We start from the raw sequence: 25,528 nt of genomic DNA, 5'->3' as shown, positions 1-25,528 counted from the left end.
CAATCAGTTTCACACATACAGAATGGGAAGCGACTGTCTAGAGCAGTGTTTCCCAATTGGTGCTCCGCTGAACCCCAGGGTTCCGCAAAGCGAAAGTAAGGGTTCTGCGAGAATGCGGCACTCCCCCACCCCCTCTTAAATAGACAGAGTCTATTTTGCGCGCGGGGGGGGGGGGGGGTTTGTTTGACAAATTTTACCCTGGCACCTCTAGGGGCTCCTTGAAATTCTTTTAAGCTGAAAAGGGTTCTGTGGCCAAATAAAATTGGGAAACTCTGGTCTAGACCATCCCTGATAGACATTTATCTAACCTACTCTTAAATATCTCCACAGATGGAGATTCCACAACCTCCCTGGGCAATTTATTCCAGTGTTTGACTACCCTGACAGTTAGGAACTTTTTCCTAATGTCCAACCTAAACCTCCCTTGCTGCAGTTTAAGCCCATTGCTTCTTGTTCTATCCTCAGAGGCCAAGATGGACAAGTTTTCTCCCTCCCCTTTATGACACCCTTTTAGACACCTGAACACTGCTATCATGTCCCCCCTCAATCTTCTCTATTCTGAACTAAACAAACCCAATTCCTTCAGTCTTCCTTCATAGGTCATATTGTCTAGACCTTTAATCATTCTTGTTGCTCTTCTCTGGACCCTCACCAATTTCTCCACATCTTTCTTGAAATGCGGTGTCCAGAACTGTACACAATACTCCAACTGAGGCCTAAACTAGTGCAGAGTAGAGCGGAAGAATGATTTCTCGTGTCTTGCTCACAACACACCTGTTAATGCATCCCAGAATCATGTTTGCTTTTTCTGCAACAGCATCACTCTGCTGCCTCATATTCAGCTTGTGGTCCACTATAACCCCCTAGATCCCTTTCTGCAGTACTCCTTTCTAGTTTACACAGTTGCACTTTCACATCTCTAATTCACTGTATGATTTATTTTGACTACATAGATGTAGTTTAGTATTGGGGAAAACTGCATCTGAAGACTGCTTCGTGATACTCATACCTTATCCAATATTTTTGGTTTGGACTTGCACTACATACCAACTACTTCACATGGAACTTAAAATGCCAACAGCTAGATCAATGTCAAGAAGCTTTTTACATATTTTATCACTTCTGAGTTAGGACATTACTATAGTAGAGTATACAACAGTGCAGCCACACCTCTTAAGTTTTCTAATATCTGCTCTAAGCAAACGGGAAAAAGTTCTCCATCAGCTTACCTACTTCAGGCCCTGCCTGCGAATGGCAGAAGCTATGTAGATGCTCTCCCATGGACCTTATTACACTGACAGAGCTGTCCAGTGTAAGTAACATAGATCAGGGAAGTGATGTATTTACTCCCCTGAGCAACCTAAGTAACTCTAATGTAAGTTGTGATGGAAACAGTCTTACTTAGACTGAAACCACCATAGTAAGAATTTAAGTTCTCTGTAAGACTTTATAAAATCTAAAAGTTTTATTATAAATTTCAACAGTAGTAGATTACAGCTTTGGATGAGTAAGAAGACATCTGTACAAACTTGCTGACTTACAATTGTAATCTGATTCCATGCTTTACTATAAATTTGTCTATATCAACTGAGGGGTTACAGTAAGCAGGGACTGACAAACCTAGTAATCAATCAAATAATTCACATGGTGCTTGCCTTTTTACATCAGAGATTCTCAACAGCCCTTCACATAATGGACTTCACAGTGAAGTTCAGGAATGTATTCTTCCCCGAAGAGTTTAAATAGAAACTATTGCTGGGTAGCAAGACTGCTTTTAAAATTAACAAGCACTATAGCAGTTACTCTTTACACTGTTATCTTCATGATCTTAGTGATATAGATGTATTATCTGAGCCCTACAGAAATTCCCATGCAATCAAAATTTAAAGTAGCCTATAATATCACTACCTAAGCAAACATACAGTGAGATTTTCCTGGTACACAGGACAGTGTCTAAGAGACATTACCACTGTGCCGTAAAAATCAAATTACATAGCAAATTTGTAAGCCAAATGTTCTTTGCTTCATAACACCACAAGAGGGTGCAAAAGAGCTTCTTAACGATATCCAACAAATATCTCATTGTATCTGGACAGAGATTTCTTTTTAACAGAACTGTGTTTAAGGTCTTTTTTCTGCTTGAAAATTGGAGAATTCAGAAAACATACATCTGTAAATGGATCTCCTCTTCTGAGCTTCCTGTCAAAATAATTTAGAAAAAAAATTATTCTTGCACAGCTTTAGATATAATAAATTATAGTTTTCAGCTAACGTCATATTTAACAATATTCACTTGAGCAATTCACTATTAAAATCAGAATTTCACATTACAGGCAGTCCCCGGGTTACGTACAAGATAGGGACTGTTGGTTTGTTCTTAAGTTGAATTTGTATGTAGGTCGGAACTGGCGTCCAAATTCAGCCGCTGTTGAAACTGACCAGCAGCGGCTGAATCGGACATGCCTGGGGCAGAGCAGCTGGGGGGCTGCTGGGTTGGTCCCGCAGCGCCGCTCCTCGGCGCTACTGGACCAACCCGGCAGCACCCCAGCTGCTCTGCCCCAGGCGTCCCCAAGTCAGCTGCTGCTGAAATTGATCAGCGGCTGACTACAGGAAGCCGGAGGCAGAGCTGCTCTGCCCCGGGCTTCCTGGAATCAGCCGCTGATCAGTTTCAGCAGCGGCTGACTTGGGGACACCTGGGGAAGATCAGCTGGGGTGCTGCTGGGTTGGTCCAGTAGCGTCGCACCTCGGTGCTGTGGGACCAACCCGGCAGCCCCCCAGCTGCTCTACCCCAAGCATCAGCGAGAAAAGCCTGGTCTGCTTGAGGGGGGAGGGGAGTAGGCACTAGCTGCGCCCACCCACCCCCCAGCAGACCAGGGAGACACGGAGCGGCTTTTCTCGCCACGGAGGATGAGGGCAGCAGGACCACGGCGCGTCTCTGCAGTCCCGCTGCCCGCATTCTCCGCGGCGAGAAAAGCCGCTCTGTGTCTCCCCTGTCTGCTGGAGGGGAGGGGGATGGGCGCTAGCTCCACGTCTCCCTGGTCTGCCGGGGGGAAGCGCCCCCCGCGTCGCCAGAGGCGGCGACAGTGGAGGAGGCACCCCGCACTAGCAGCCCTTCCCCCCCCCCCCTCGGTTCGTAACTAGGGGTCCGACTTAAGTCGGACCCACGTAACCCGGGGACTGCCTGCATTAAACTTCTTATTTCTAATTAAATTAAATCCCAATCTAAAGGTACCTTCTACCAAAATATTTTAGTATATTAAACTGGACAATAAATTAAGATACTGACCCACTGATATTTGGTTCTTTATAATTCACATTAATAGTACACCTGCGTCTCTGGTTGGAAGTTCCTGGTTTTTCATTAATATTAAAAAATGGATGTGAGGTTCTACTTTTTGTACCAGAAGATGAAATGTTGGTGACATCATACAGGTGAAGACGAGATGTCTGAGAAGCCTTCGGTTTCTCTGCTGAAAGAATTTAATGGATACTTAGATTACCTTATTTTCTCATTTTACCATATAATTATAAAATAAATCAGTTGAAATAGAACATTGAAGTTGACCATACAACACTAACTAGTAACTGATATGAGGGTGCTCAAAAGCATTACCTTTAGAACTCCAGGGATTTTTGGTTTTTGTTTTACAGCATCTAACACAAAGAAGCCTTTTCCGTGACTAGAGCTTATAAGTGCTAGAAGAGACACACACTAGTCAGAGATGGCCAAGAGCAAGCAACTAAAAAACTCCAAACAAAATTACCTTTAGCAAAATTGCTGTGTGTATTTCCAGAGGAAGAATTCTTATCTACTTTTTGTACTTTATCCATAGCACACAGTAAAGAATGTGATTTTACATCATCTACTTTCATCACAGTGCTTGACTGAATGTTGGTTTTCCTGATCATGGTACTATCCACTGGAGTATTTTCAACAGCATCTGAAACATTAAACAGATTTTTAGAAGAATCAATCGGATGTTCACTTTATCAATTTTTTTTAAATATGGAACATTTGACAATACACATCCCCCTTTTATGAGTAAAGTATGTAAAAGTTTACATATGATTTCTGTATAAAATTAGTTAATTTTTCATGCATTTGCATTTTCTCTTATAATAATTTAATGAGTAAAAGAGTACACTAAATAGACTAGTCAAGCTTAAAAAAGTAGCTGAAACTCATACACACTATTCTGGAATCCCCTTGCCAGTCTTGAGTTTGACAATATTGTAGAGTCAAAGAAAAAAATTAAATGCCCAAAACATCCTTAACGCAAGTGAAGGTTGCTTAGAAGTATCTTGTGGCTTTCCTGAACTTCCCAAAATGAATCTCTTAATCCCCTTCCCTACAATCCAACCCCACTTAGCCACAGTCTCCCTCCTCCTCATTCACCAATCTTCCCTCCCTACACTGCTCCTCATTCCTGCAATCCACCATATTCCCTAGATTTACACCAGAAAAGTTATGAAAATCTGGAAATGTTATGAGCTGTTCATGTTATGAGCAGCCCATATTAGAGGAGCTGTGCATCAGGAACATCTGTACCAAACAACCCTGCAGCTGCTTTCTTTTGATAACACAAAGTTTCACTGGCCAAGATGATTAGAGATCCCTGACTGCTTATTGTTTTCTGACCTCAATTTAATTAATGCTCATTTCTTTGGCAATACTTCTAAAGTAAAATCACCACGGTCCACATATGGATTTTAGAGCACTTTAAAATAACACTCAAATAAGAGTTGCTCTCATGGCAAAATTTCCATAAGGAGCGACTGCTGAATAAGGTAGTGAGCTCAGCCCTCATTCTCTAAAGGCTGCCAAGGGTAGTATAAAACTCTCAGTGCTTGGATATGATTGAGGTTCAATGATCACAGCATGTCTTCTTGAGCCACTGAATTACTGTGACAACGGTCTCCCTGGAAATTTTGACTGGTGGTAAAGGTTTAGTCTTCCTAAACATGCATATTTTATTCTCTTTGGTTCAAGCTAATCACACTCCAATCCAGAATTCCTAGACTAGCTTTGAATAACTTCAGTATAATCCACCCAAAGGAACAGCAAGTACAATTCATTAACTGACATAAATCCTGAGTGGCAAAACTTAGTCTGGATTACTAAGTTTGAGGAGGCCTGTATGTGTGCAAAAAACATTAGAACCCAGGTGATGGGTTAACGGAGCTACAAAATGTATTGTGACTTTAATGTACTAGGCATCCTTATTGCCTAGTACATTATAAAACCATTTATGCGACTTTTGGATTTATCCTTTGTCTGTTTCTGGACTTACTTTATCCTCAAGACACCTTCAAATACATTTAGTCTGCGGAGAATTAAATTGCCATTGAGAAAAGCATTAACTCAGTTTAAAAGGAAATTAGGAAAGTACACCTTAAAACTACAACTCATCCCATGGCAGAAATAGGGACATTTACAAAAATGCTTCATATGAAATTTATTTCAATAACTTAATAGTTTTAAATGCTTTAAAATTAGCATATTTAACTGACTAAAACAGCAATAAACCACTGTTAAAAATGGTGAAAAATACAACATGCTTTCCAAAAGTCAGTCACTTACTGATAGATTTTTCATTTGACGTAGTATTCTTACTCTCCTTTTCATTACTAGTTTTCTGTTGCTGACACACCACAGATCTTTTAGATCGTGGCCTTGTATGGACGGGACTTCCATCATTTTTACACTGTGAACTCTTCCTATGTTTTGATTTACTCCTATAAGGCACATACAGGCTATCATCAGAATTCTCTTCTGAAACACTGTCTTCACTGCTCTGTGTTTCATATTCAGATGTATCCTTTTTTTCATCCATGTCATGGTCACAATCATTCATCTTGTTTTGTCGGAAAGGTGTGATATGGACATTTTCCTCAAACTGAAAATCATAAGCTTTATTGGAGCCAATTGATAAATTCACTTTTGCTGTGGAAGATTGTTCAGCCTGGTTTCTCTCTCTTTTTGATCTTGTTCCGGAAGTCTTTTTACTTCCTTCTAATTTTCCTTTTTTCACTTTCTCTCTTCTTGTTTGAGAGTCTTCTCTGCTTTTAAACTGTATTTGTTTATGTTTAGGTTTTGCAACTGAGCAGTTCAATTCAGTCGACATATCGGCTTGATCCAACATTGGTTCCGTGTTTATCTTGTTTTCATTCAGCTGAGAATGACTTGGCTCTATATTGTCTCTTTCTAGATTTCCATCAAGTTTAGTTTCATTCTGTTTACAAAATTCTCTGGTCAAATAAGCCCCTTCTGAATGGTCAAGATTATTCACATGAATGCTCATGTTTGCACAGCGACGCCTGGTAGATACAGTTTTTGGTAAGAGATTACCAACTTGCCTATCTTCTTCATCTAATAGAACATTTTTCAGGTTGGCCTCTGGGTGGTCCAGATGAAAATGAGATATTTGTCCTTTTGAATTAAGAAGATAATACATGTCAAATTAAATGTTATTAGACCTGGAGATGTTTATTTTGTTGGCAATTTCAGGCTTTTAGCAAAGATGACCAATCTTAGAATTTTCTACATCACTCATGACATAAGGACAACCAAAGCAATCCCTTGAGAACAACCTTAAGAAAGTAATTCATAGCTGGATTTGAATTTACTGAAGTTTTTTCTAAGACAAAACTAGTTTTTCTTCATGTGCTTGAACAATTCAAGTAATTTACACTCAGTACTTTGCCTCCTGAGGGGTTTGGCGGCAGCTCTTGCTTGTTTGTAAGGTCAGTTAGATATTTAAAACGTTAGAACATAAGAATGGCCATACTGGGTCAGACCAAAGATCCATCCAGCCCAGCATCCTGTCTGTGACAATGTCCAATGCCAGGTGCCCCAGAGGGAGTGAACCAAGCGATCTCTCCTGCTATCCATCTCCACCCTCTGACAAACAGAGGCTAGAAACACCATTCCTTACCCATCCTGGTTAATAGCCATGAATGGACTTAACCTCCATGAATGTAGCTTGTTCTCTTTTAAACCCTGTTATAGTCCTAGCCTTCACAACCTCCTCAGGCAAGGAGTTCCACAGGTTGACTGTGCACTGTGTGAAGAACTTCCTTTTATTTGTTTTAAACCTGCTGCCCATTAATTTCATTTGGTGTTCTCTAGTTCTTATATTCTGGGAAGAAGTAAATAACTTTTCCTTATTCACTTTCTCCACACCACTCATAATATCATATACCTCTATCATATCCCCCCTTAGTCTCCTCTTTTCCAAGCTGAAAAGTCCTAGTCTTTTTAATCTCTCTTCATATGGAACCCATTCCAAACCTCTAATTATTTTAGTTGACCTTCTCTGAACCTTTTCTAATGCCAGTATATCTTTTTTGAGATGAGAAGACCACATCTGTACGCAGTATTCAAGATGCCATGGATTTATATAAGGGCAATAAGGGTATGTCTACACTACAAAGTTAATTCGAACTAACGGACGTTAGTTCGAATTAACTTTGATAGGCGCTACACTAGCGCTCCGCTAGTTCGAACTTAATTCCAACTAGCGGAGCGCTTAGTTTGAACTAGGTAAACCTCATTTTACGAGGACTAAGCCTAGTTCGAACTTACTAGTTCGAATTAAGGGGTGTGTAGCCCCTTAATTCGAACTAGTGGGAGGCTAGCCCTCCCCAGCTTTCCCTGGTGGCCACTCTGGCCAACACCAGGGAAACTCTATTGCCCCCCTCCCGGCCCCGGACCCCTTAAAGGGGCACGGGCTGGCTACGATGCCCGTGTCAGGTGCAAGCCTGCCAGCACCCAGCCAGCAGACCCTGCACCTGGCACGGCTCGAGCCAGCCACCCGATGCCCCCCAGCCCTCCCCCTCTTCCCGGGACCAGGCTGGCGGCTCCCGGGAGCTTGCCCGGGACGGCAAGAGGCAGGCACCCGCCTGGTCTAGTGCGGACATCGTGGACCTCGTCCACGACCTCCGCACTAGGCACAGGAAAGTGGCCGTCTAGTGCAGGAGAGCTGCCAGCCTGGCCACCCAGGAGCAGGTGTGCATGAAAATCAAGGGGGTCCACTGAGACCCCCGACCCTGAGCTTAGAATGGCCATACTGGGTCAGACCAAAGGTCCATCTAGCCCAGTAGTCTGTCTGCCGACAGCGGCCAACCCTAGGGATCCTGGAAGGGATGGACTGAAGACAGTGACCAAGCCATTTGTCTCGTGCCATCCCTCTCCAGCCTTCCACAAACTTTGGGCAGGGACACCACTCCATGGACCCAACCTCCATCACTTTATCTCACTTCTCTTTAAACTCTGTTCTAGTTCTAGCCTTCACAGCCTCCTGCAGCAAGGAGTTCCACAGGTTGACTATTTGCTTTGTGAAGAACAACTTTCTGTTACTAGTTTGAAGCCTGCTACCCATTCCTTTCCTTTGGTGTCCTCTAGTCCTTCTATTATGAGAACTAATGAAGAACTTTTCTTGATGCACCCTCTCCACCCCACTCATGCTTTTATGGACCTCTATCCTATCCCCCCTCAGTCTCCTCTTTTCTAAACTGAAAAGTCCCAGTCTCTTTAGCCTCTCTTCACCTGTTCCAAACCTCTGATCATTTTAGTTGCCCTCCCCTCTCCCACCTCCTTTTCCCAGTCTCTCCGAGTTTTGTTCAATAAAGAGAGATTCTATTTTTGACCACGTTTTCTTTATTTTGTACATCAGAAACGGGGGCTAGGAAGGGGTAAGTGGAAGGAGGTGAGGGAGGAATGGGGTACGAGCCCCCGATGGGGAGTACTGGGCTGGCTCTGCGGGCTTCTGGGGGTGGAAGCTCTCCTGCAGCCCCCCCATTGCCCCCTCTCCCCAGATGGCAGCCTGCGGCAAGTGCAGCCGGTCTGATGGCCGAGTGCTGTGATGTGCCCAGTGTGGGCACTCAGGACACTCCAAGCCAGGACTGCTTTGCAAGCGGGGCACCCCTGAGAACTGTCTGTCCGGGTTGGGGGTCGGGTCCCTTTAAGCACAGCCCTCGGCTAGCCTGAGGCAGCAGCTCCACGCTCTACGTCGTCATCTGATGCCCTGCCGGCACTGCTTCCGGCCATCCTTAACCCCGGTTCAGGGTCCACTTAATGTGGACATGCTAGTTCAAATTAGCAAAACGCTAATTTGAACTAGTTTTTTAGTCTGGATGCGTTAGTTCAAACTAAGTTAGTTCGAATTAACTAATTCGAACTAAGTTAGTTCGAATTAACTAATTCGAACTAAGTTAGTTCGAATTAGCGCTGTAGTGTAGACATACCCTAAGATATTCTCCATCTTATTCTCTATCCCTTTTTTAATGTTTTAATAAACATGTTTGTATATGTTAACGAAAAAACCCTTAACCTGTATGCCTACTTACTCTTTCAAATGATTCCGTAGGGTAGTAAAAGCTAGTGTATCAGAACATCTCAGTTGTTTAAAAGGTGCCGCCTTCAGATCCTCCTCTACTCCACTTCGTTGAAAAAAAAAAAAAAAATTGCTGATTCCTCACACTTACCTTCATTTCTAAGCCCTTTTCACTAGCTATCACTAAGGGTACATCTAGATTACATGCCGCTGCCGACAGAGACATGTAAAATAGGCTACCCGACAGTCAATGAAGTGGAGATTTAAATATCCCTGGCTTCATTAAAATAAAAATGGCCGCTGCGCTGTGCCGGCTCAGCTGATCATCAGCACAGTGAGCGAGTCAAGACGTGGATCTACACGGATCTACAGCTACTACTACTGGGCTAGGTTGGCTCAAACTTCCAAATACTATCACTTATCGTATGAACAGAAACAAACTAGATGTCAGAATCCTACAACGAAGGTATTTAAAGAAAAGAATTGCTTCTCTTCTTACTCTCAGAAAACACACTGCATCTGTGTAGATCTAACATGTTTTTGTGAGAGAGGATGAGAGAAGGCTCTTGTTAAGAATGAACATAGAAGTGTTATAACCCTTGTTCCAGAATGTGAGGAGAGGCCTACCCCTCTATCCCCTTAGAAGCATATGCTCTAAATTAGGATATTCATCACCTCTGAAAGAATTTTTTTAAATCAGAAAAATCCTTTCAAAATTTGCTACATTTTATTATCTATTTGCAGGGATTATAAAATGTTGATCAGACAACTGAAAACTAATGACCTTACTTCATTTAAAATTGCCAAGCTTCCATGTATATGACCTGATGGCATACCAGTTTAACATTGCCAAATCAGCTGTATGGATCTGACCCTTTTTAAAGAAAAATCAGAAAAATCACAAGCAGGAAAAGAAAGATGACAGTTTAAGGAACCACCTTCAAAAGTCTGAACTACGTAGATGAAAGTAACTTCCAAAACTACTTCAATTTTATAAGGAAGAAACATTGTCTAAATGTAGGTTTAGTTACCTGTGTTTGTTGCCATTTTCTTAACGGAAGTGGTGTTTTCAAAAGTTTGCCAGGAATCTGACATAGAAGATGCATTATTTGTGTCAGCATTATTCTCTATTTCACTCCCAAGCATTTTGCCTTCTATGCTAGAATCTGCAACAAGAACAGGTGAAGGAAGTCCCCTAGGAACATAAATTGGAGTTTATTTATTAATAATACATTTAAAAATACAGCCTCTTCCCGACTTACAAGCCGGTTACAGACCAAACAACTGGTCGTAACTTGGTTCGTTTGTAAGTCAGACCCCATAGAGTTACATGCGATTGCGCTGTTCGTAAGCGCGGAGAGCGTTCGTAACTCGGGGTCCGCCATTTACGACAGCTTTGGTCGTATCTCCGAACAGTCTTAAGTTGATCGTTCAGAACTCGGGGACCGGCTGTAATCAATTTTTCTGTTTCTTATAGCAGCATGTTCCCCTTAATTGCTATTACAAAGTTATTTTGTAATAATCTGAAAAATTATTTCCCACAGAAATACTGTATGAAACACCACCCACTCTTTGTATTTAAATTAAACTCTTGCATATTCTTTAACTTGAAAGTTTTAAGTTCATTTCTACCATCGTATTCTACCACCAATATGAAAATTTATCTACTTATGAAAGTGATCAGTTTCTTACAATGAGTAACAATAGCAAAATTTATCTGTAGAAAAGTTGCTGGAAGAGCGGTAACTGGAGTCCGACTGCTAATGTATCGATAGGTACAGAAATTAGATATTAGAATGAAGCTACTCTATTTGTAAACATTTCAGGTTGCTCTTGAAAACCAGAATACTGCATCTGCACAAAAATATGTCTACCAAACAAATTCTTAAATTAAAACTTTTTTGGGTGGAAAAAAGGATATCTGTTTAAATATAATACTGAAGATGTAATTATGAACTATTCCAGCAGTATCATATTATACTGCAATGTAGGGATTCCAGTAGAATTTCTGAGCTCATGTGACGCTCACGGCCTGCAGATATTGAATGTATTTAGAAGCAGTTCTCCCAAGAGCTAAGTGCAGAGCAGAGCAAACGCTTCCAGTTGTTCCAGAAGTAGTTTTCCTTGGACCTGGATTTTTTGGTGTGGGGATGGGAAAATTTAGGGCAGATAATTTTGCTTCAAAATAGACATTAATGGCAATAAGATACATTTTGTCAAACATCACTGCCTATTCCTCACCATTATTTCATAATGAAACAGAAGGATAATTATTAAATTACTATAGCAGGCTTTATTAAGATATAAATTAATGCATAAAAAGCACTTACAGAGAACTAGCTTGTCTTAAAATAGTGGAGCCATCATCTTCAAGAACTGAGGAACACATCGTCTTGTTCTATGGACGGAACAAATTTTACTATGATAAAGTGGTAATGTATAGATTGTTACAAAACTCTATCAGAGCTACCACTAACAGGAACACCATGATCTTGAAAAACTATTTCTGTCCTAAAAATTTGTACATAGTTATGTCACACACATTACTATAATTGACAGAAATCAGCATAACATTTTCAAGTTTGTTTACTTTGCATGTTTGACATTTTCTTGTGGATGGATAATTTCACTGTTTCTCAATTTTAAAAAATACCTGAGATTTCAAACAGAAGCCTCTAGTTTTTTCATTCAAACTGAAAAAAAAATAATCAGGATCTATGATTTAAAAGAATGGAATATCAAAATTAATTCTGAAAAATTATGTTGATGGTGTTCTTTTAAGACAGAGTTTGCTTTTTGGTTAAAAATGCAGTTTAATATTGTGCCAAACCCCTTTTGTTAAAGCATGTTATCCAAGTCATAAGCCCAGAAGTGTATATTTTTAAACAACAACTAGTTTAGTATGTTAGTAATTAAGTAACTAGAACAAATTATGACTAATTTCAATGTTTTTCCTTCCAGCTTTTGGACAACAAGAAAGCTACAAGCATGATGGACCAAATGTGATACTAGATTACAGGCAGTCCTCGAGTTACGCGGATCCGACTTATGTCGGATCCGCAGTTACGAACAGGGCTTTTCTCGCCCCGGAGGACGGGAGCGGCGGGACACCCAGATGCTCCGCGGTCCCGCCGCCCGCGTCCTCCGGGGCGAGAAAAGCTGCTCCGCGTCTCCCTGGTCTGCTGGGGGGGGGGGTACCCCCCCCGGCAGACCAGGGAGACGCGGAGCAAAGCCGCGGAGGACACGGGTGGCGGGACTGCGGCGCGTCTCAGTCCCGCCACCCACGTCTCCCTGGTCCTCTGGGGGGGGGGGGGGGGGGGGGGGAGGGTACAGCTAGTGCGCCCCCTTCCCCCCCCCCCAGACCAGGCTTTTCTCCGGATGCCTGTGGTAGAGCAGCTGGGGCGCTGCTGGTTGGTCCCGCAGCGCCGCTCTGGGCGCTACTGGACCAACCCAGCAGCATCCCAGCTGCTCTGCCCCAGGCGTCCCCAAGTCAGCCGTTGCTGAAACTGACCAGCGGCTGACTACAGGAAGCCCGAGGCAGAGTTGCTCTGCCCTGGGCTTCCTGGAATCAGCCACTGATCAGTTTCAGCAGCAGCTGACTTGGGGACGCCTGGGGATCTTAAGTTGAATCTGTATGTAAGTCGGAAGTGGCGTCCAGATTCAGCCTGTTGAAACTGATCAGCAGCTGATTCCAGGAAGCCCGGGGCAGAGGAACTCTGCCTCGGGCTTCCTGTAGTCAGCCGCTGGTCAGTTTCAGCAGCAGCTGAATCTGGACGCCAGTTCTGACTTACATACAGATTCAACTTAAGAACAAACTTACAGTCCCTATCTTGTACGTAACCCGGGGACTCCCTGTATTTTCAAACAGGTCATGCATTTAGGATGTTTGTAAAGGTTGAACCTCTCCCGTTTGGCACCCTGGGGACCTGACCAGTGCCAAATCAGAGAATTTGCCAAACCAAGGGGAGGCCAATATTGTCTAGCACCATTACCGACACTTCCACTGCTTACTGGGCTCTTAGAAAGCATGTAGGGGTAAGTTAGAGCTAAATAACAGCACAGAACACAGAGCCAGGACTGGAGGCTATAAACAATTTTAATGGGACCATAGGAAACTTGACCACAGCAAATGGAAAGCAGCTTGGGTGACAGTGATCTTGAGTTCATGATTCTAAGGAATGGTAGAAGGGAGAACAGCAAAATAGACAATGGATTTCAGGAAGGCAGATTTTAGTAAACTTAGAGAGCTGGTAGGCTAAGGTACCATGGGAAGCAAAACTAAGATACTGTTGACAAAGAGCATCTAGACTACATCCAGTTCGGTTGACAAAGCAAGCCGCTTTGTTGACATGACAGTGTAGACGTAAAGCACAGTGTAGATGCAATAATGCCTTCTGTCAACAGAACTGTCGACAAAAAGCATTATTCCTCATAGAATGAGGTTTACAGCCAGACAAAACTGCTGAGTTCTGTCGATGTTATGTCGACAGAACTCAACGACAGTGTAGATGCAGGGATACAAAAGTGTACTTTTGTCGACAAACCCTGTAGTCTAGACACAACCAAAGGATGAATAAGGCAAGGGCAAACAATACAGGTATACAGGTGCAAGATTAGAAAGGCAAAGGCACAAAATGAGCTCAAATTAGCTACAGTCACCTATCAGAGATTACAATTTTTTGGGTTTTTTTTCCCCAAGATCTCTTGTGGTAAAAAAGTTTGGAGTAAGCCCCTGGAAGAAGTTCCCAAGTGAATCTTTCTGGGTTTGAAAAGGGTTTTTCCCCCCAATGTGTGGTGGCAGCATACTACCTAAGTGACCTTGGAAGTTTTTAAGCAGAAGCCTATAAAGGCAAGGAATTTTTAAAGTCTCTTGTGGGCCGCCACCTTCTGCATTCCGAGCGCCAGAATAGGGAATGTCCTTGATGCTGCATCATCCTGTGGATGTTGAATGAATGATAAGAAGTGGGATTTTTGTAAGCAGCGACTTAGGAACACAGATCATACTGAAAGCTAATGGGACTTATGCCAAGTCATGTTTGAAAATCTCATCCAAGAACCAAAATACTAAAATCCACAAAAAACACATGCAAATCCAAGAAAAAACAGGATGGACTTACAAGATCAGTGGAACACAAATCCTGAGCTGGACCAAGAAGATCAGCTGTAGTAAGTAGGTTTTGAGCCACTTTAGAGATAATCTTGCTCAAGACTGACAATCTGGTCTAGTGGAAGGAAAAAAAAAATCAATCTTATTGTAATTGTTTAAAATAAGCAATGCAGAACTTTCTCTTGTGCTATTAGGTTACTTCTCTATTTAAGTTTACCACATGTATTCTACTATACAAAGAAAAATAACTAACCAGAAGAGAATCAGTTACAACTTGCAGAAGAAAAGTAAAGGGCAGCAAAAATTAGAATTAGTACTTAGTTGTCTGAAGTTGTTTCAACAGATTTTTTTTCTAAAACTCATTTTTTTTTCATGAAAACAACATTAATTTCATAATATTTGGGTTTTCAGTGAAAATTTGAAAATTCCAAAAATCAAACATTTTTCAAAGTTGGTGGTGGTGAGGGAAATGTCTAATCAATTCTATTAATGCTGGTGCTAAGATGAGTAAAAAAGACTTTAATAAATAGGTATGAGGTTGAACAGTATTAAAAATGGCAAGGAGAAATAGAAAAGGATGAGGAATAAAAAACAGAAGATTTAGCTGAAATGCTGGATGTCTTTTAAAAATGTTAAATAGAACAATACAGGTATTTAAAAAACTAGGAAATACCTCAAACCATTATAACAATGATTGTAGGCTGACCAGAAAATTTCTGGTTTAGGAGAAATGTAGACATTAAAAAAATATTCCAGTGTGCATTGAATAGTTTTTTTAAAAATGTCCACAAACCAGAAATTTTAAAAACCAAATCGTTGTAGAAACCCTGATATGTATGGTGGTTCTGAAGCAATATGTAATCTGAAACTCAGGAGATGCCACCTGAAATTGACATGATTCTCATCATTTTCACTTGAATAGTACTGTAAAACTGACAACATTGTCAGTCAACATCTCTCAGGTTCTATTGCTCCTGGACAGCTTTCCCATGAAGTTCAGGGCTTCCAGGTTCCTGGGCCAGCTACACAATCTGTAAGCGGTATGGTTGCCAGTCCACATGCTACAACAGTTCCAGAGCTGTGGATTCTGGAAGCCAGTCCCAGGACTTCCAGGCTCCATCACAGGCTCCCTTGAAATCTCAACATGGCAAGCTGCCCTAAAGCTTTGGACTCTGGGAATTTAAGATCCCTGACTGTTGCGCAGCTCACACAGTCCCTTGGAGTCATGGATCCTGGAAGTTGTTAGATCCAGGAATCTTGGACAATCTGCATGGCCAGGCTGACCCTACAGCTGTGGACTGTCTAGAAACCCGCCGGGGCAGTCCACATGACAGGACTGCCAGAGACCCTAAAAGCTAGGGATAACAGCAAAGTGCTGCACTGGGTTGCACTGTAATGAAAGTTCATTGAATCTGGACCACATTTGAAAACTTTTTGTATTCAAGGAAAAGATGTTTTCCAATTGAACTTTTTAGCCAAGGACATGATTTGTCATGGAGGTCACAAATTCCTTTTCTAAGGAATCTCAGTGACTTCTTCAGCTTCAGCAATCAGCTGCTGTGGTTGGAACGGTCAACTCCTCCCCCCGGGGTTATTTTTAGTAAAAGTCACTGACTTCCATGAATTTTTGTTTGCTGCCTACAACTTATTCATGGCTTTTACTAAAAATAACAGTGACAAAATCTTTACCTTAACAATAGTTTTTGATAACTCATTCAAATTGAATAAGATGTGTAATAACAGCTCATGGATTGAAAGTTAGCCAAGTAACCATAAATGGGTAGTGTTAAAGTATCAAATGTACATAATTTGGAACCAGGCTCTTAAAATCTGTTGGAACTGCACTTATGCATTTATTTAACTGAAGTCTTTGGGCACAATTCACCTCTAGGTATTGCATTTCATTTCTATGCATACATGATTTATTTTCAGCTTTTCTAATGAAAACTGAAGTACTGATTGACACAAATATAGATTAGAGATATAGTTGCATGATCAAATGAAATATTTAAATTAATCACTAATTCAGCTCATGATGTTGAAAAACACTATTTCTGGTTGCAGGAAAAAAAAAAAAAAAAAGGTTTTGTAAAATAAGTACATATGAACAGGAAAGACATTTTCAGCATCCAGCAAATTCACTTGAGGAAATTCAAAATCATGTTTTAACCTAGGCATAGTTTCAGGCTGGGAAGAACAGGGGAAAACAGCAATAGAAGGGTGCAGTTTAAAGATATACCAGTAAATCCTTCACTACTAAAAATCTCCCAGTAAGAGCTAGATGAAACATTTGATTTTGAGAGCTGCTGAGCACCCCTTCTCTCTCATGGATTTCAATTAAATTTGTGGTTGCTGCACACCTCTTACAATCAGTTCTAGGACTGTTACGGTCAATTATTGGAATTTTTAACCCAATCTTGAAAAGATTTAGGCATGTTTAACTGTATCTATTTTCAATAGACCTACTGTTATCAATGGAGCTATTTGTGCAAAGATTTAGGCACTGGAAAGCCTTTCAAATTTCAACCTATTTTGTACTAGAACAGAAAGATGTTACTGTAATGAAAATACCTCAACAGGTTCTTTTGGTTGATGTAAGTTAAGTTTTCTTTGTAAAACAAATATCTGAAACTTCAGAGACTGATACTCTCTCTTTAAATGCAGAATAATATCTTGGGCTTCTTTCATTTTGGCCTTTTCCTCTTGTAAAGCCAGAGCTAGTGCTCGATTGTTTGCTTGAAAGCTTTTCAGTTGTGTAGAACTATTTGCTGTAAGAAAATAAATAATACTTAAAAGTGATAAAAACAAGCTTACGGAAAAATTGTGGAACAAAATAGTAAAGCATCTTACTTGCTATTTTGCATTTTGTAGTCAAGACCTGGTTTGTTTTACCCAACTTGGCCCATTTTTGATTTCTTTTCTCTTTCATTCGTTCTTTTATATCCTCCAGACTGTCCTTAAATGGCCTTTTCAAGCATTTTTCTCCACCCATCTTCTAAGAAAATATAAATGCAAATAACTGATTAAAACATTGTAGAATATACTTGCAAGCACTAGTTTACATGACTTCCTGCACTATGAAAAAGTTCATCCTAGCTGAATCACAATGAGTTCAGATAATTACTCAATACAGACACAGCTATATTTATAAGCTGTGGGATTTTGCACTTTTATTAAGATCTAAAAATAGTTAAACTGTAGAAGACGCTTGAAAACAGTGACTTATAACCTCACTATCAGTTGCTCGACTGAACTGGAACTTTCCCCCTGAAAATATTGTGCCTAATACTCCTACAAAAATCTCACCGGGGAAGTAGCCATGTTAGTCTGTAACTTTAAAAACAAGAAGTCCTGTGGCAACATAGGGTGTGTCTGCATTGCACTGTTAGTTTGGGATAACCAGCACTATTTCGAAATAACCATGTAAGCGTCTATCCAGCCATTCCGTTATTTCAAATAGTTTCGAAATAATGGATGGCTTATTCCAAAATCTGTAAACCTCATTCTATGAGGAATAACGCCTATTTCGAAATAGCTATTTCAAAATAAGGTGTGGGTAAACGCTCCACTGCTGCTATTTCGAAATGGCCTCTCACCTGGGCCATTCTAAGTTATTCCTTCTCAGTGCCTCCTGGGGCTCTAAATCAAGATAGCATGTCTACATTAAGGAAGCCTGCCTTGGGCTAATTTTAAAACTTCCCTGCAGTATAGACGTGCTATTTCAAAATAAGCAACTTAAAACAACAGAATAGCTGGGTAGACACTCGCATTGTTATTTCAAAATAGTACTAGTTATCCCGAAATAACGGTGCAGTGTAGACACACCCTATGTAAGGATGTTAAGGACTAGTCGACTATCTGATAAGCAAATGCTTATCAAGTAGTCAGTCGACTAGTCGATTTCCCCTCCCCTTGCTGCCTCTATTTGATAGAGGCAGCAAGGGGTGGGGGGAGCAAGAAGGGGTACTTCAAAGCGGCAGCACTGCACAGCTGATCCCAGGCTCAGCTGTGCTGTGCTGCCCCTTTGAAAAGCTACCTTGGCATTCAAAGTGGCAGCGCCACATGGAGTCCGGAGTCATCTGGATACTCCCCCAGCTGACCCTGGGCTCCGCACAGAATTTCTGCGGAACCCAGGATCAGCTGGGGACTCTTGTACATTTCAAAGCTGGCACACCCGAGTGCAGCCCGGAGTCAACAGGACTTCCCGCTGGCCCCCCGGGCTGGATGTGGAGTTCCGCATTCCTCCTTTGAAATGTACAAGAAATGCGGAAGTGCATTGGAAATTCCATTGACTACTCAACTAGTAAAATAACCGATAGTTAACATTCCTAACCTTATGTTGCCACAGGAATGATCATTCTTAAAGTGACCACTTTAAAGCATAGCTTTGGCCTTGCACAGAACACATCTCCATTGTCTATAGCAGTGTTTTTTAAACTGTGTTCCACGGCAGTCGGAGGTGTGCCATGGAGAAGAGAATTCAAAATGGCCACCCTTAAAGGGGCAGGCTACCTTTTATTGAAGGGGGGAAAACACACCCCAAAAAAACAAACAAAACGTTCCCCGACCCTTTTCCCCCCCCGACCCATTTTCCCTCCTGACCTCCCCCCCCCCCCAACGAAAAATCCTTGGTGTTCCTCATAAAAAAATATTGTTTGGTGTTCCTTGGTCTTAAAAAGTTTAAGAAACACTGGTCTATAGTGACCTTCATTGTATGTTAACAAATTAGGTTTTAGACCCCACAAAGTACAGTAAACTTCCGATAATCCGGCACCTTTAGGACCCAGGGGGTGCCGGATTATCAGATATGCCAGACTATCAGAAGGGGGGGCTATGATGGGTCTGGGGTGGGGGGATGCTACCCCAGACCCCCTCATAGCCCTACCTTCTGATAGTCCAGCTCTGCCCCAGTAGTCCCTGATTCAGCCGCTGCTAGTCAGTTTCAGCAGCGGCTGAATCGGGGACGCCTGCAGCACAGACCGCGCCGCGAGACCAACCCATCAGCACCCCAGCTGCTCTTGGGGACGCCTGGGTCAGAGCAGCTGGGGTGCTGACGGGTTGGTCCCGCAGTGCCACTCCTCGGCGCTACTGGACCAACCCGACAGCACCCCAGCTTCTCTGCCCCAGGTGTCCCCAAATCAGCCGCTGCAGAAACTGATCAGCGGCTGACTCCAGAAAGCCAGAGGCAGAGCTGCTCTGCCCCGGGCTTCCTGGAGTCAGCCCTGGTCCGTTTCAGCAGCGGCTGAATCAGGACGCCTGGGACAGAGCAGCTGGGGCGCTGCTGGGTTGGTCTGGTAGCGCCAAACCATGGCGCTGCGGGGACCAACCCAGCAGCACCCCAGCTGATCTGTCCCAGGTGTACCCAAGTCAGCTGCTGCTGAAACTGACCAGCAGCTGATTCCAGGAAGCTGGGGCAGAGCAGCTCTGTCTCGGGCTTCCTGGAGTCAGCCGCTGGTCAATTTCAGCAGCGGCTGAATCCGGGACAGCTGGGGTGCTGCTGGGTTGGTCCCGCAGCCCCGAAGGGCAGCGCTACTGGACCTACTCGGCAGCACTCCAGCTGTTCTGCCTCCTGCTTCCTGGATTCAGCACTGGTCAGTTTTAGCAGTGGCTGAATCGGGGAAGCTGGGGGCAGAGCAGCTCCAATGGTCCGGCTGCCCGGAGCACTTTTGGGTTCCTGATGGTGCCGGACCATCAGGAGTGCCGGACCGTCAGATGCCGGACCATCGGAGTTTTACTATATTGTGTGCCCTTGTAACTTTTAGTTACAGCAGGGAGCTTGTTGCGTACTCCCCAGCTTCAGCAGCTGTCCAGCTTGCACAAATCCGCAGGTGAAAACAGACAAGGGAAGACATGTTTAAGGAGCAAATGGAGTGGAGGAATATATTCCTGGAGGAGATGCAAGCAGAGCAGCAGGAAAAGAGAGTGTGCAGGGAATTAATTGCAAGCAAAACACAGGAAAATGTCTTTTCGTTCCTGATGGCTATGATGGAGTGCTTGGCAGCATGTCTGGACAGGAACCCTCCCACCCCTGTGCAGAACAACTTTCCCTCTTTACCCTGTTCCATAACCTCCAACCCCAGGGGCCTCAGGACACGGGGGGGGGGGGGGGGGGACTCAGGGGTAGCCTCATACACACCTGCAGACCCTCAGGAGGCAAAAGGCTGTTGTCATGGGATAAGAGGGAAGGTCCTTTTGTGCACTGATAACTGGTTAAGAGACAGGAAACAAAGGGTAGGAATAATGGTAAGTTTTCCGAGTGGAGAGAGGTAACTAGTGAGGACCCCCAAGGGTCTGTCCTGGGACCCATCCTATTCAACTTATTGATAAATGATCTGGAGAAAGGGGTATACAGTGAGGTGGCAAAATTTGCAGAGGATACCAAATTGCTCAAAATAGTTAAGACCAAAGTAGACTGTGAAGAATTTCAAAAAGATCCCACCAAACTAAGTGACTGGGGAACAAAATGGCAAATGAAATTTAATGTTGATAAATGTAAAATAATGCACCTTGGACAAAATAATCCCATCTATATATACAATATGATGGGGACTGAGTTCTAACCTAGTCAATAGACTCCTAAACCTTCCCTTTAAACACCCAAAAGCACATTCAACCACCACTCTACACTTGCTTATCCTGTTGAACTGTTCTTTACTGTGATCCAGGCTGCCCGGTACATCTTCATGAGCCACGGAAGCAAAGAGTAGGCTGGGTCACCAACGATCACTATTGGCACGTCCACCTCCCATATTCTAATTTTCCAGTCTAGGAAAAAAAAGTTCCAGCTTGCAGCTTTCTGGAGGAGGAGTTTCTCAAGGTGTGCACCTTTTCCAACCACCCCAGTGGTCATCACCTACAGTCCCCAGCCTAAACCCCTGTAATGCATCATTGACAATCTACCACCTAGTCTGGAAAACACACACACACACACCTTGGAGACAAGCCAGTACTTGCCTACAGACAGCTCCCAACCTGAAGCAAATACTTACCAGCAGCCACACATCACACTACAGATACTCACCCAGGAACCTACCTATGCAACAAACCCCATTGCCAACTCTGTCATCATATCTACACAAGTGACACCATCACTGGACCTAATCACATAAACCACATCAGGGGCTCATACATCTGCACATCCACTAACGTGATATATGCCATTAAGTTCCAGAAGTGCCTCGCTGCCATGTATATTCACGAAACAGGACAGTCTCTGTACCAAAGGATAAACGGACACAAATCAGACATCAGGAATGGTAACACACATAAGCCTGCAGGGGAACATTTTAACTTCCCTGTTCAATAATGGACTTAAAAATAGCCATTCTTTCTACAAAAGAATTACCTCCTCCCCACCCTTGATGTCAGAGGAAGACATCTGAACTGGAGTTCATTTACAAGGTCAACTTAGGCTTGAATGAAGACTTTAACTGGTTAGTGCACTACAAAGGTAACTTCCCTGCTTTTGTTATTTACATTTCTACATCACATGCTATGAATGAGACACATCCAGCCTGACGTAACTTAATTAACATTGGTCCTACAATTGACAGGTAACTTCTTTTGCTGTTATATATACCCTGGATTCCATAATTTCCACTCCAACTCATCTGATGAAGTGGGGTTTACCCATAAAAGCTCATGATCTAATAATTTGTTAGTTCTAAGATGCCATAGGACTGCTAGTCATTGAATCAGAATACAGGAGGTCCCCACTTTGCAATCGCCCGATTTACGACCTTTTCCGTAAGTGCAGAAGGGGCTGAAATCCCCCGACTTACATCCTTGGCCCCGCATTTACGACGGCATAAGACGCCTGTCGTAAATGCGGACTCGAGTTACGACACCCCTGATTTGCGACGCTATCCCCGGAACCAATTGTGTTGGGGGCAGACTGTATGATGACAGCCTTGCGGATAGAACACCTTAAAGTTGTGAGACCCATGTTCACGTCCCTGCTTTGCATTAGGCAAAGGGGAGAACAAACCTTTATCTCCCACATGCTGGATGTTTCCCTAACCATGGGGCTAAACATGATAGGAGTCAGCATTTTCTCATTTGGCTGTTTTATGAATTGTGCCAGAGTCCTCTTAGGATTCAAAACCCTCCCCATTCCCCAATAAAATAATTGGGGGCCCAGACTATTAGTATCACATTAATGGACAGTACGGGGGCAACTAAAACAATATTTTCCAGCAAATAAACTATTTGGCCAAAAAGTGCTTTTCTGCAGGCTCTAAAGTTATATCTATACTACAACTAAACACCTGCAGCAGGGTCCAGGTAAGCAAATAAGGCTTATGGGACCCAGGCTAAGGCAGTGATCCCCCAACAGTGGGGCAGAGAGGAATGTCCAGGGATGAAGGTAGGTGTAAGGCCCAGGCCAACCTCCAAGCCTTCAAGGTGAATGGAACCCAATTGGGGATGCCAGACTCTAACACCAACAGTCACTGACAGAGCCTACTCCTACAGATTACCTCATCTCCGACTCTGCTCTCAATTTCACCCCCAGCCTCTGGGCCTAGGCTCCACATTCAACTGCATGACTGCAGCCCAGCTCCTGCCCCAACCTCAGTCTCAAACCCCAAGCACAGCTTCAGTCCTGGACTTGACTGCAGCCCTCAGCCTGAGATTGACAGCCCTGCTTTCAGCCTGAGTGGTAGACTGCAGCTGCTGGGGTACAGACAGATCACATTTTGGGGTAAGGTGGGGAGGGAAAGAGAGCACAATGTAAAAAATTTGGGGACCATTAGGCTAAGGGGTTGTTTAATTGCATTGTTTGTAAACGTTCATGAGTACCTTAGATATATGTATATATGGGGGGGAAGGGGGCGGAGAGGGGAGGGGAGACACGACACCACCTTGTTGGCTGTCAGCCTCAGTCCACAGACTTTGGCTCAAGCTATGGTACTAAAGATAACAGTGTAGACATTCTTGCTTGGCCTCTGAAACCCAGCAATGGAAGCGCATCTATGCCAGAGCTATTTTATATTGTTGTTTTAGTGCTAGAGTGCAAGCCCAAGCCTGTACACCCAGGCTTTGAGACTCACTGCTGTAGCAGGTTGTTTTTTGTTCTCCCCACTGATGTACCCTCATAGGGTACAACTGAAAAAAAATCTACAAAACTGGAAGACCAGTATACAGCTGTGTGCTCAAAAAAAGGGGGGTGCAGTTATGATTTGTGAAGTAGAACATAATTGATGGCGGTCCTGGAAGAGAGAAAAGCCTTGCTTTCCTTTAAAAAAAAAAAAAAAAGAAAAGAAAAGAAAAAAAAGAACATATTAGAAAGGCAAGATCAGAAAATTGATTTCTTCAAAGATTAGTCAATTAAAAATCATTAATAGTTTCCCTTTATGTATGAGAGAGCAATACAGTAGGGATGTAATAGTGTAGTTGATTAACGGATTAACTAATAAGCAAAAGCTTATAGGTTAATGCTATAGACTATACACATCCCTCCTCCCCACCCTTCACCAATAAATGTTTTAGCAGGTTGGCCAGCAGCCCAGCTCAGTCCTGGCTTGCGATAAGTCTGGGACCTACCCCTGTGGCAGCTTTGCATTTAAAGTGTATTAGGAGCCAGATGGGCAGACAGCCCAGCTCAGTTCCAGTTGGTGCTGGATCCGGGAGGTCAGACTCCTCCCCTCCCTTTATCAGGGGCAGCAGCACAAGGTGACAGGCATCCAGTCCATAAGGGGAGCTGGTTTTTAAACTGGCTCTCATTGCAGACTAGCTCCCGCCTGGCACCCCACACTGATGACAGCCCCGCCTCGGAGACTATAGAATAGTTGACTAGCCAATAAGAATTAATGAGGTTACTCAACTATTCAATTAAATGATATTTAACACCCCTACAATGTACTGCGGAGACGGAGGCCAGAAGAGCAGCTGCCAGCTTTAGTTGATTTTCTCCAAATGGTCTGACTAAACTGCATCATAAACCCCATCTGTGGGACCCAGGCTTTGTTTCCAAGCCCATGCTTGAGTATTCACATTGCATTGCACACTTGGGTTCACAACTGCTGGACCTGGTTCTCACAACTCTGTTAACACATCCAGCACTACAGACTCTAGTCTGTCACTTGACCTGCAGCCACACTGCCAAATGCCAGGGCTTAGATATGAGCCAGAGACCACTCAGGCTCAGCCTCTGCCCCAGAAGCAGGGGTGAAAGTAAGCAAGTGCGCTTCGGGGAAGTAGCTCCAGCAAGAGCCAGCAGGCAGTACCCGGAAGAAATTTTAAGTCACTTTCACCACTGCCTAGGAGGGTGCCTCGACCCCTGCCCAGCTCGATGTGTGTGAGGAAAAGGGCGCCTGGGCTAAGTCAGCGCCACCGAGCCACCCCACAGAGCTAGAAAGGCGCCTGCGGCCCCCTGAAGCCGCGCCCTGCATCCAAGGGCCGCGCGCAGAAAGGCAGCTGCGGAAGAGACCGGTGGTGTCGCCCGCAGTGCCGGGCACGGAGCCGGTGCTCCCCGAGCCAGGAGATTGGGCGGGACACGCCGGGTGGGGGGGGGGGGCTGCAAAGGCCAGGGCCCCGTTTAACACGCGCCGCCAACTCGCTGTTACGCGGCCCGCCCGAGGGGTTACAAGAAGCGACACCCCGGTCCCGTCCCTCCCTATCGGGCCCCACCCACCTGCGCTGGCCCCGCAATCCGGGCGCCCCAGCCTTGAGGCCCGCGCAGCGGCGCCCCGGCCCCCGGCCCGCACCCGTGCAGCAGCGGCCGCCGCGTCGTGCTCTCCTGCCGGCGGGCGCTCTGGTTGCTTTCCGAACCTGAGCTCAACGGGCTCCGGCGCGCGGACCGTTAGCTGCCTCCTCGCTTCCGGAATCTTCCCAGTTCGAAATTCGCCGCTTCCTCCGCCCATTGGCCGGACGTCACGCGACACGCTTGTGTCACGTCACCGCGCGAAACGAGCGCAACGAATGTGCCAATGTTGCTGTTATCATCCGGGGCCTTCTGCTCCGCCGCCGTCGCCTGTCGTTTGCTCGCCCCCACCGCTAAGCGCGGCCTCCTGGGAGCGGCGGACGCGCGCACGAGCAGCTGCGTCGGCGCCACGCCCGTGCGTTCCGTGCGCCACGGCCCTGGCAC

At 44.0% G+C, this 25,528-nt stretch overlaps 1 protein-coding gene across 12 annotated transcripts; it reads right to left on the bottom strand.

Moving 5' to 3' along the window:
* Nucleotides 1–1,443: 1,443 nt before the first annotated feature.
* SGO1 (shugoshin 1) lies at nucleotides 1,444–25,528 on the bottom strand. 12 transcript variants are annotated; one of them, XM_006120175.5, is made up of 11 exons: nucleotides 25,213–25,528; nucleotides 20,579–20,648; nucleotides 17,293–17,437; nucleotides 17,014–17,210; nucleotides 14,453–14,557; nucleotides 11,666–11,733; nucleotides 10,367–10,530; nucleotides 5,582–6,430; nucleotides 3,765–3,941; nucleotides 3,287–3,467; nucleotides 1,444–2,199 (listed from the first exon to the last, which is right to left on the bottom strand). In XM_006120175.5, the coding sequence occupies exons 1-11, from the start codon at nucleotides 25,302–25,304 to the stop codon at nucleotides 2,058–2,060; spliced, it is 2,190 nt and encodes a 729-aa protein (XP_006120237.1). In that variant the 5' UTR covers nucleotides 25,305–25,528; the 3' UTR covers nucleotides 1,444–2,057. The 12 variants fall into 12 exon arrangements, with proteins under 12 accessions (XP_006120237.1, XP_075778192.1, XP_006120236.1 ...); XM_075922077.2 differs by having other exon boundaries at nucleotides 3,287–3,470; nucleotides 17,293–17,434; nucleotides 25,213–25,526; XM_006120174.5 differs by having other exon boundaries at nucleotides 3,287–3,470; nucleotides 25,213–25,525.

This window comes from Pelodiscus sinensis, chromosome 2, assembly GCF_052426305.1.
Source record: "Pelodiscus sinensis isolate ZL-2025 chromosome 2, ASM5242630v1, whole genome shotgun sequence".
NCBI lineage: Eukaryota > Metazoa > Chordata > Testudines > Trionychidae > Pelodiscus > Pelodiscus sinensis.
Note: the sequence above shows the minus strand (reverse complement) of the source record. Positions and strands in the feature narration are given on the sequence as shown.

What these genes read in the sequence shown, in the direction of transcription:
- SGO1 (XM_006120174.5), bottom strand. Translation starts at nt 25,304, where the DNA reads ATGGGCGGAGGAAGCGGCGAATTTCGAACTGGGAAGATTCCGGAAGCG. An exon ending in ATTTGTGTTCCACTGATCTT is followed by an intron (nt 11,734 to 14,452) that starts GTAAGTCCATCC and finishes TTCCGTCCATAG; the next exon opens with AACAAGACGATGTGTTCCTC. An exon ending in ACACAGCAATTTTGCTAAAG is followed by an intron (nt 3,471 to 3,764) that starts GTAATTTTGTTT and finishes AAATTCTTTCAG; the next exon opens with CAGAGAAACCGAAGGCTTCT.